General features: G+C 43.9%; 2 protein-coding genes across 2 annotated transcripts in view; one reads left to right on the top strand and one right to left on the bottom strand.

Moving 5' to 3' along the window:
• The window catches only part of LOC144484979 (uncharacterized), a 565,458-nt gene that overhangs the window by 21,849 nt on the left and 531,556 nt on the right, over positions 1–12,053 (top strand). The gene's annotated exons all lie outside the window — the stretch shown is intronic.
• On the bottom strand, positions 1,578–6,585 carry LOC144484994 (uncharacterized). The gene is made up of 2 exons (XM_078203317.1): positions 6,386–6,585; positions 1,578–3,027 (listed from the first exon to the last, which is right to left on the bottom strand). Exon 2 carries the CDS (start codon positions 2,875–2,877, stop codon positions 1,966–1,968), a length of 912 nt encoding a protein of 303 aa, XP_078059443.1. The 5' UTR covers positions 2,878–3,027; positions 6,386–6,585; the 3' UTR covers positions 1,578–1,965.

Raw genomic sequence — 12,053 nt, 5'->3', positions numbered from 1 at the left:
CACTGAGATTCTGTCATGTGTAAAATTACAAATTGCAACATTGTCATTGAAATTGGTGCACAGAAATTTTCATCAATCAGATCCACTCTCAAAAATGTTCTCCCAAACAACGCACTCTCTCAGATCTTTTCAGCAAGGATCCACTTCCAGGATTTCAATCTCTCCTTTCACTATTCTTCTGCCTCAGATTATCACATGCATTCAAGCTTCCACACAATCTCTCAGGTACCCAGCCATATCAACAGAACACTACTGTTTCACAGGTGGTACCAAAGTCCCAACCTTAGGATTACTTCAGAGTCCTGCTTTTTGCCAGCCAACTTCACCAGGTGTGTTGCCTTTAACTGGAAGCCTCTCTCTACCCCTTTCTTTAATTTCAGGGAACAGTATCTTGTTCAGATTCCCTTTGACTTCAGTTTTCCTCAGACTTTTTTCATTCCCTGGTTTCTAGAACTATCTGTTCTTCAACTTCTGGGACTTTCTTTCTTGCCCTTACTCCATTGTTCTGCCTAATGGTTCTGGCAGTTTCCTCTTCAGCTAACTCAAAAATTATTTCTGACCCAAAATGGCCACTGGTTGCCAAGTCTTTCCTTACCTCGTCTTTCCTTATGTGTGTTTTCACATTGTAAACTCTCTGAATACAATACAGGCACAGTTTGAAATGAAACCAAAACCCCATACATGCAAACACCTTTATTTAACATTAATCTATGAAACTATTAACCCTTCTGTACACAGAAACACCGAATTAAACTCACTTAAATGTATATCTTATTTCTAATATCCAACAATACAAATATAGGTTACTAAATTGACTGCTTGACAGAGAGAAACTAAAGAAAGATGAGTTTAGGGTTGGGCAAATTGTTAGACACAGTTTGACCCAATGGAAGCGAGGGAAACAGCAGAGGCAGCTGATCAGACTGTCTCAATCTTAGTGACAAAGGAGCTCCATGAGCTCCTCAGACTTGTTGTTGTCGGTGTGGATGGAGGAGAGAGGGAGAACCCTTCAAAAGGAACTAAAACAGAAAATGCTGGAACGGTAGGTTTTGCCTGTATGGCGCGCAAGAAACAATACTGTTCACTGTATCCCAATCCATGCGACAATAATAAATCAAACAAAAAATCAGATCAAAATAAGATACTGCAGATACTGGAAATCGAACCTCAAAACTGAGTGAATCTCTTCCCAAACTCAGAGCAGGTGAATAGCCTCTCCCCAGTGTGAACTCGCTGGTGGACAGTGAGTTGAAATGATTCCCTGAACCCCATCTCGCAGTAAAAGCAGCTGAATGCTCTCTCATCAGTGTGAACACGTTGATGAGGCATCACTTCTCCACAGCTTTTATCGCAGTTCTCACAGTCTGGGCATTTAAAAGGTCTCTCCCCAGTGTGAAGCGGGGGTGGTTGGAGGGTAGATTATTGAGTGAGTCCCTTCCAAAAGTGTCCTGGACCAGAACCCATAAATTATGTTCGGAAGCCAGATTAGATCCAAACAAATTTTTCTATTTTGGCATAAATGTGAGGATAGGATGCTTCACTCCAGGAGTAATTCCACTGACAAATTAGGAATCTTTCATGGTAAAACAAACTTTATTTAATGATAGCTTAAATATAATTCCAAAAAATGAAGCAGCTCAACTATTAACAGTTGAACAATATTTAAAAGTGAAAGGAAACAACTTTAATTTCTAATTTAGCACAATTTCAGTTCCAAATATGCAACATTCCTCCGAGATGTAGATCCCACTTCAATTACAGTTAGAAACCATAAATATACTTGCTATAATGAGTATAGACTGTCCTGAAGTTTCAGAGAGAAGACAAGTCTTAGAGCAGCTTGTAGAAACCCTCCATCTTCAAACAGCCCCCAGTGTGCTTCCAGCTCTGACGGGTAACTGAAACTCTCCTCACAGTCTGCACATTTTCATGGTTTCTCCCTAATTTTAAATCCAATTACAATAGTTAGTTGTGAATTCGCTGGTGCGTCAGAAGATTCGACGAGGTAACGTATCCCTTCCCACACTGCAAGCAGGTGAATGGCCTCTCCCCAGTGTGAACCCGCTGATGTATTGCTAGTTTAGACGACTGATTGAATCCCTTCTCACACACAGAGCAGGTGAATGGCCTCTCCTCTGTGTGGATTCGCTGGTGTATTGCTCGGTTGGATGAGTGATTGAATCCTTTCCCACACACAGAGCAGATGAATGGTTTCTCCCCAGTGTGAACTCGCTGGTGTGTCAGCAGAGTTGATGACCGACTGAATCCTTTCCCACACACAGAGCAGGTGAATGGCCTCTCCCCAGTGTGAATTCGCTGGTGTGTGAACAAGGTGGCTGACTGAGCAAATCCCTTTCCACACTGGGAACAGGTGAATGGCCTCTCCCCAGTGTGAACTCGCTGGTGTTTCAACAAAGTAGATGAGTCAGCAAATCCCTTCCCACACTGGGAGCAAGTGAATGGCCTCTCCTGAGTGTGAGTTCGCTGGTGTATCAGCAGAGTGGATGAGTGAGAAAATCCCTTCCCACATTCAGAGCAGGTGAACGGTTTCTCCCCAGTATGAACTCGCTGGTGTGTTGCTAGATTGGATGACTGATTGAATCCCTTCCCACATTGGGAGCAGGTAAACGGCCTCTCCTCAGCATGAGTCCTCTGGTGTATATGTAAGCTGGATAACTGAGTGAATCTCTTCCCACACTGAGAGCAGATGAATGGCCTCTCACCAGTGTGACTGCGTCGATGAGTTTCCAGCAGGGATGGGTAATTGAATTCCTTCCCACAATCCTCACACTTCCATCCCATCTCCCTGTTGTGACTGCAATTATGTTCCCAAAGGTCAGATGATTGGTTGAAGTCTTGTCCACAAACAGAACACATGTACAGTTTCTCTCCACTGTGAACGGTGCTTTTTTCTTCCAATTTCAAAATACAATGATATTCAGGTTACAGTAAATTGGCCGACTCATCAGGTTCTGATATCATGTTTTGTTTCAGTTTCTCAACTGCAAATCTTCTTCTTGTAAACCCCTGTGAAATTGATTTAAAACAGAAAAAAGTGAGTGTGAAAGAACCCACAAAAACACAAAGGTGGGTTGTGAAATTGAGCTGAATGAATCTGCTAATTTGTGGGTCTGCCGTGAGGAAAGGGTAACCAAGAAAGCTGCTGGATTGTCATACAAACCCAACTGGTTCACTGATATCCTTCAGGGAATGAACCCTGCCACACAGCCTGGGTCTACATAAGACTCTTTCGGCACTTTGGGAGGAGATAGAGAGAAGTAGGAGTGGCCGGGGTGAAGGCAAGGGATTTTATACATCTACAACTTGACAAGAACTTTGACAGAATCTCACAAACCCTCAACTCCACCAACTAGAAGGACCGAGATAGCAGATGGGTATAAACACCATCACCTCCGAGTTCCCCCAACTCACACCATCCTGACTTATCTGACTTCCAGTACTAAACAAACAGAAATTTCTTTCATATAAATACTGGGAAGACTGAACCCACTGTCTTCAGTCCCCTCTCCAAACTCCACTCGCTTGCCAACAACTCTATCCCTCTTCCTGGCAACATGTCAAAGAACATGTTGTTTGTCATCTATATCAATGATCTGGATGATAATGTGGTAAATTGGATCAGCAAGTTTGCTGATGATACAAAGATTGGAGGTGTAGTGGACAGTGAGGAAGGTTTTCAAAGCTTGCAGAGGGATTTGGACCAACTAGAAAAATGGGCTGAAAAATGGCAAATGGAATTTAACGCAGACAAGTGTGAGATATTGCACTTTGGAAGGACAAACCAAAGTAGAACGTACAGGGTAAATGGTAGGACTCAGAAGAGTGCAGTTGAACAGAGGGATCTGGGAATACAGGGACAGAATTCCCTAAAAGTGACATCACAGGTGGATAGGGTCGTAAAGAGTGCCTTTGTTACATTGGCCTTTATAAATCGGAGTATCAAGTATAAAAGTTGGAGTGTTATGGTAAGGTTATATAAGGCATTGGTGAGGCCAAATTTGGAGTATTGTGTACAGTTTTGGTCACCGAGTTACAGGAAGGATATAAATAAGGTTGAAAGAGTGCAGGGAAGGTTCACAAGGATGTTGCCGGGACTTGAGAAGCTGAGTTACAGAGAGAGATTGAATAGGTTGGGACTTTATTCCCTGGAGCGTAGAAGATTGAGGGGAGATTTGATAGAGGTGTATAAGATTTTGATGGGTATAGATAGAGTGAATGCAAGCAGGCTTTTTCCACTGAGGCTAGGGGAGTAAAAGACCAGAGGGCATGGGTTAAGGATGAAAGGAGAAAAGTTTAAAGGGAATATTAGGGGGGGCTTCTTCATGCAGAGAGTGGTGGGAGTGTGGAATGAGCTGCCGGATAAAGTGGTAAATGCGGGGTCACTTTTAACATTTAAGAAAAACTTGGACGGGTTCATGGATGAGAGGGGTGTGGAGGGATATGGTCCAAGTGCAGGTCAGTGGGACGAGGCAAAAAATGGTTCGGCACAGACAAGAAGGGCCAAAAGGCTTGTTTCTGAGCTGTAATTTTCTATGGTTCTAACAAAGAACAATACAGCACAGGAACAGGCCCTTTGGCCCTCCAAGCCCGTGCCGCTCCCTGGTCCAAACTAGACCATTCTTTTGTATCCCTCCATTCCCACTCCGTTCATATGGCTATCTAGATAAGTCTTAAACGTTCCCAGTGTGTCTGCCTCCACCACCTTGCCTGGCAGCGCATTCCAGGCCCCCACCACCCTCTGTGTAAATATGTCCTTCTGATATCTGTGTTGAACCTCCCCCCTTCACCTTGAACCTATGACCCCTCGTGAACGTCACCACCGACCTGGGGAAAAGCTTCTCACCGTTCACCCTATCTATGCCTTTCATAATTTTATACACCTCTATTAAGTCTCCCCTCATCCTCCGTCTTTCCAGGGAGAACAACCCCAGTTTACCCAATCTCTCCACATAACTAAGCCCCTCCATACCAGGCAACATCCTGGTAAACCTCCTCTGTACTCTCTCCAAAGCCTCCACATCCTTCTGGTAGTGTGGCGACCAGAACTGGATGCAGTATTCCAAATGTGGCCGAAGCAACGTTCTATACATCTGCAACATCAGACCCCAACTTTTATACTCTATGCCCCGTCCTATAAAGGCAAGCATGCCATATGCCTTCTTCACCACCTTCTCCACCTGTGACGTCACCTTCAAGGATCTGTGGACTTGCACACCCAGGTCCCTCTGCGTATCTACACCCTTTATGGTTCTGCCATTTATCGTATAGCTTCTCCCTACATTATTTCTACCAAAATGCATCACTTCGCATTTATCAGGATTGAACTCCATCTGCCATTTCTTTGCCCAAATTTCCAGCCTATCTATATCCTTCTGTAGCTTCTGACAATGCTCCTCTAAGGAGCGGCATGGTAGCACAGTGGTTAGCACTGCTGCTTCACAGCTCCAGGGTCCTGGGTTTGATTCCCGGCTCGGGTCACTGTCTGTGTGGAGTTTGCACATTCTCCTCGTGTCTGCGTGGGTTTCCTCCAGGTGCTCCGGTTTCCTCCCACAGTCCAACGGTGTGCGGGTTAGGTTGATTGGCCAGGTTAAAAATTTCCCCTTAGAGTCCTGAGATGCGTAGGTTAGCGAGTAAATATGTGGGGGTAGGTCCTGGGTGGGATTGTGGTCGGTGCAGACTTGATGGGCCGAATGGCCTCCTTCTGCACTGTAGGGTTTCTATGATTCCTCACTATCTGCAAGTCCTGCCAATTTTGTGTCGTCCGCAAACTTACTGTTCACCCCAGTTACACCTTCTTCCAGATCGTTTGTATAAATCACAAACATGTCTGACCTGAAACAAGCTGTTCACAACCCTGGTGAAATATTTCACCCCAAGATGAGCTTCCAGCCACACATCCACATCATCATCACTATTTCCACCTCAGTAACATCACCCGACTCCACCCCAGTCTCAGCTCATCTGGAATTCTCATCCATTCCATTGTGATGTGAAACTCAGGGGAATGGGAGTACAGAGAGGGAATGGGACTGACTGAATTGCTCCACAGAGGGTTGGCATGGATTTGAGTTGCCAAATGGATTCCTTCTATGTTGGAATGTCTCCATCAGTGGAAATAGGCAATGTTGACACAGTGCCTTTTATATGTCAAGACAAGAAATAGGGAATCATAAATAACACAGCACGTACCATATAACTACATTAAACATATCTCTGTCCCAGTGAATTTACTGTTCATTTAAACAGTCTTCTCCGCCTTTAATTGTGAGCATTAGGTAAGAGGTTATCTTGTTAGATAAATAAATGTGACAACCTGAGGGAGCCAAAAGATGTCAATATCTGAGAGAGAGAAAGAAAAAGATACCTGGGTCTCGTCCTGCTCCTAATTCCGATGTTCGTCTGTAATAGTTCCAGTCTGCAGCCTCCCTGAATTCACTTCCTCTCCCTTCAGTTGCTGCGAGTCCCCAATTTCCCCCAGAATGAGAAAAGAAATGGAAAGAGGGAAACATTGATTTCCTCCCAGATGTTCCCAGAGGAGGAAGTTTCACTCTGAAAATCATCAACAAACTTCCGCATTGTGATGTCAATGGAGGCCTGCCTATATCAGCCAATAGGAATCAGTCTGCACCGCAGTGACATCCTCGGGTTCCAGTGCGCAGGCCCGGGCGAGCGGACACGGGAGCCCCGCCCCCACCCATTGTTCCCCTCCCTCTGCACCTCCTCGAGCCAAGGTTTCCGGGCAACCGGCTGGCGGCTCCGGCCAGAGCGAGAAGCCGCTCGGTGATCTCCCCCTCCCCCCTCTCTCTACGGCGGCTGCTGCTCCAAAAAGAGATCGAGAGCGACCGCTGGCGGCAGCCGCACTGCGCCTGCTCCGGACAGCTCGGCTGAGCAGCGCTCTGTGCGCCTGCTCCGGACAGCTCGGCTCAGCAGCGCTCTCTGCGCCTGCGTGCTGGGCTGCCAGCTTCCCATCATTTTCTTCCAAGTCCCGCAGTTTGATTTGAAACAGAACAGCTTCTGTTTGTAGCTTCACCACAGACTCCAACTTCACCACAGACTCAAACTTCACCACAGACTCAAACTTCACCACAGACTCAAACTTCACACACAGACTCAAACTTCACCACAGACTCAAACTTCACACACAGACTCAAACTTCACCACAGACTCAAACTTCACCACAGACTCAAACTTCACCACAGACTCAAACTTCACCACAGACTCAAACTTCACACACAGACTCAAACTTCACCACAGACTCAAACTTCACCACAGACTCAAACTTCACCACAGACTCAAACTTCACCACAGACTCAAACTTCACACACAGACTCAAACTTCACCACAGACTCAAACGTCACACACAGACTCAAACTTCATCCTCTGGACAACAGCTGTGAGGAAAACACTTTATTTCTCCCCCTGGGAATTACAGAGAGTTGTGGGACTCTGTAACTGGAATTAGAGCCAAATATACTGAGGGGGAAATGTTTGTGATTTTGTGAAACCTGTTTTTATTGTCTGAGCTTTTTAAAGTGTAATTTATCTTGTGCATTCAAATAGTGTTTCTCTCTTTGCATGATTTAGTGATGCTGGTTTTAGATTGATTTGTAAAGTATTTTTTAAAATGTGAAACCTTGTCCTTCAGTATTCCATTGGAACTTTCTGGAAATTTGTTTACTTTTTAGATTAGTCACAACAGAGATATAGCTTGTGTTCATATATTTGGTATATTTATGTTTCGGTAATAAGATTCATTGTTTTATTCTTGTAATTATAGCATGTAGTTATGTTATATAGTTCCAGTCAAAGAGACATTACAATTCAAAAAGATTGCTTTTAAAATCTGGAGTAAATATAGTTTTCTCAAATGTCCTTCCCATCACCTATCTAATTAAGAAATGCAGCATTGTATACCACATGTTTTTAGTCCAGTTATATTCAGAATTATCTGTTCTGAATTTCTATCCAGCTCTGACGGTGATGACTTTTGTCAACTCCTTTTACAGGATAATGGAGGGAAGGATTTACTGATTGAAATCTCAAAGGAAACATCATGTGAAGAATTAACAGAATTGTTCTATTATTGGTACCAGAATATTATCGGCATTTGAGTCCAGGAGAAATGTTTCTCTCTTTTATCTGCTTGAAAAGATTTTAAACATTGGTGTAACACACACACACACACCAACCGCAACTAATCAGCAAACCTGGAGAGATACAAGGACACTGGCACCATGGAGAAACTGTGGAAATGTGGACATTGTGGGAAGGGATTCAGATTCCCCTCGGAGCTGGAAATTCATCGGCGCAGTCACACTGGGGAGAGACCATTCACCTGCACTAAGTGTGCAAAGGGATTTACTAATTCATCCGACTTAATGACACACCAGCGGGTTCACACAGGGGAGAGGCCGTTCATCTGTTCACAGTGTGGAAAGGGATTCTCTCGCTCCTCCAACCTCCGGATACACCAGCGAATTCACAGTGGGGAGAGGCCATTTACCTGCTCCAAGTGTGTGATGAGTTTCAGTCGGTTATCTCAGTTGCAGACACACCAGCGAGTTCACACTGGGGAGAGGCCATTCACCTGCTCTGAATGTGGAAAGGGATTCTCTCTCTCCTACAACCTACAGATACACCAGCGAGTTCACACCAGGGAGAGACCGTTCACCTGCTCTGAGTGTGGGAAAGCATTCACTACTTCATCTGACCTGCTGAGACATGAACGAGTTCACACAGGGGAGAGGCCATTCAGCTGTCCAGAGTGTGAGAAGAGATTTAATCGATTATCTCACTTGCAGACACACCAGTGAGTTCACAACAGGGAGAGGCTGTTCAGCTGAGTGAGAAAGCAATCATTGATTCATCCAACCTTCTGACACACCAGTGTCTTCATGCTGGGGAGAGGCCATTCACTGGGTCTGTGCAGGATGGCATTCACTCAGTTATCCAATCTGTTCAGATACCAGCGAGTTCACAAGTGATTACAGGGACTGGATTCTGCTGTTATTCCACATCCAGAACTGAACCATGTTCACTCTGACAGTTTTATTATTCATTCGTGGGACATGGGTGTCGCTGGCTGGTCAGCGTTTATTGCCCATCCCTAGTTTCTCTCGAGAGGGTAGTTGAGTGTCAGTCACATTGCTGTGGCTCTGGAATCACATGTCGGCCAAACCAGGTAAGGACGACAAATTTCCTTCCCTGAAGAACGCTGACAATCGACAACGGTTTCATGGTCATCAGTAGATTCTTAATTCCAGATATTTTTTAGTCAAATTCCACCATCTGTCGTGGTGGGATTCGAACCCATGTTCCCAGAACATTAGCTGAGTTTCTGGATTAATAGTCTAGCAATAATACCACTAGGCCATCGCCTCCCCGAAGTGGGACGGTCGGAGGGTTTCTTTCTGCTGGACTGACCGATCTCAGGATTTAGCTTCCAGTGGGCTGATGCTCTTTGAGCTGCTCCGCCATTCAATATGATCATGGCTGTTATTAATATGTACAGAAAATTGTAATATTCTAAATAGGATATTTAGATGGTGATACATTTTCATTTCTTCCTGAGGAAGAGGTTTGTGTCTGTCTAATCATTCCTGTTTTACAAATTAACTTTGAGCTTGAGAATTAGTTTTTTTAAAATCAAAAATCTGGGTTGAGAATCTGGTAAAAATACCCGAAGGGACTTTGCAATCACAAGATGTGGCCCATGTTGATTTAAGGAGTCAAAGCTGGAAGGATAAGAACTGTAAAAGGACAGCTGGACTCTTCCTCTTTGAGTCACAGTGAGACATTTCTAATTAAATACACAGAGGGAATTCCTTCAGTTTTGACATGTTCATTCAAGAAGATTGCAAGTAATTTGATTTAGAAAAAAACAGCCACGGGATATTTGATTATTGTAGATGCTGAAAATCACATTTTCTACTGTGAAAATCAGCTGGAAGTAGCACAATTAACACAAGATTTGGGACATTTAAACTCTTATTGAGAAGAGTACAGCAGCTAATGCTATAAAAAGGGGGCTGGGCTCAGCCTCTTTTAGCAGGAGACCTGGAGACATTGGCCGGAATTTTACTGGCCCGCCCGAGGCTCGTAAGATCGTGTCCGAGGACAATGGAGAATTCCGTTCTGTGAGCCTCGTCCGCCCAAATTTAGGGCGGGTGTGCTGGTAAAATGAGGACCATTGGGTCTGACACTTATCGTCCTGCCTTTGTTACAGAGGTGAACTCATCAGGCAGACCTCAGGGTTACATGTTTGGTTTTGAAATTACAAGTTAATTAATTTAAACATCTATTGGACATCCCAATTGGTCTCTGTTACCATGGGGATAAGTGATTCAGGGTTGAGCCTTGATTGGAATTCTGGGTGTTTCTCACAGAAAGCAGGCAGTCTGCAGTTAGCTTGGAAACCGTCAGCTGTGGGACCAGGAGCTGTGAACCAGCTGTGGGACCTGGAGCCAAGAGGGTCATTAGGAATCCGGGGTGTTCCCAATGTTTAAATCCCTCAGGAAGAAGGCAGTGAAGCCCATGCTTGAACTGAGGAGGCCACAGGTTTGAGGTCTTAAAGAAAAGTTGTTTAGTCGAAAGCTAATGGAAGGATCCCCATAAAATCTTGGAGAATAGCTGGAAAAGTGAGGAGAATTAAAGTGAATCTTGGAGAGCATTGACATTCCTTTGGGATGGTTCCAGGAACAGAAGTGAATGAACCTTCAAGAAGAAATTAGATATAGCTCTTGGGTCAAAAAGGGTCAAGAGATATGGGAGGCAGGGAGGGATCAGGATATTGAATTCGATGATCAGCCATGGTCACGATAAATGGTGGAGCAGGTTCAAAGGGCCAAATGACCTACTCCTGCCTCTAGTTTCTATGTTTCTATGTTATTAAATATAAGGGAACTCTTTTGTGTGTGTGTGTGTGTGCGCGCGCAGGGAGGAGGGGGGGATAAAAAGTACAAACAAAAGCTGAAAAATACTGCAAAAACTCAGTAGGTCTGACAGCATCTGTGGTGAGTGAAAATAGGATTCATGTTTTGAGTCCACGTGACTCTTCAGAGCTAAAGAGGGGTTGAAAAGTAGAACTGAGTTTACAGCATAAATCTTCACAAAATATAATTAATCATGCTGGTTTTTAATATTTCTTTTGTTTTATATGAAGTAAAGTTTGTTTTTGTTTAAAAACCTGGAATCTTCTGATGTAATTTTTTCAGTTAATCACTGGGTGTTTAAATTTCTCTTGAAACGTTAATGTTTCCAACCTGAATTGTAACAACTCACACAACAATATTTCAAAACAAATTGTAGAAGAAAAATATGATGTTCTTTATTTTGTACAAAGTATTACATTATAAGACACCGCTCTTCTAGGATCCACAATTTCTTCGCTCGAGCAATTATTTTAGTGAAACAATTCGATAATAAATGAATAAAAATTGTGCTAATTGTCATACCTTCAAAAGCAGGAGGGCGATTGCCCGGCACAGAGGGTAATTTGGGATTTCTCCCATAGACCAATTGACAGGGATTATACCCTCCAACCATCTGAAGTGAATTCTTTCCCTGAATCGTCCAGGCCAGTGCAGTTATCAACTTGCAGTTTGGCTGATCAGCTAAGATTTTCTGCAGCATTTCATCGATCACCGTGTGATTCCTTTCACAGAGTCCATCACTGAAAGGACTTTCAGCTGCCGTGTTCATGTTTTCACACACGTCTCCAAACTCATCATTAACAAATTCCCCTCCATTATCAGTCAGAAACCTAGCTGGTGCCCCAGGTCCAGTCCCTGTCCACTTCTCAATGACTTGTTCTAGAATCATCCTTTTGTCCTTACCATGTATTATTGGAGAAAGACTAAATTGGGTCACCATATCGATAAAGTGTAGAATGAAAATAATTCTGTCTTTGTCTCATACCTTTAGATGCACAGCAACTTCTTCATGAGCCAAGGGAAGGATGTAATGGCTTTGTCCGATACTTTGTACTAATCTGTTCTGAGTCTCGTATACTCTTCACCAACCAGCCTTGCATC

This window comes from Mustelus asterias, unplaced genomic scaffold (assembly GCF_964213995.1).
Source record: "Mustelus asterias unplaced genomic scaffold, sMusAst1.hap1.1 HAP1_SCAFFOLD_150, whole genome shotgun sequence".
Lineage (NCBI taxonomy): Eukaryota > Metazoa > Chordata > Chondrichthyes > Carcharhiniformes > Triakidae > Mustelus > Mustelus asterias.
This window is presented reverse-complemented; position numbering and strand designations above follow the sequence as displayed.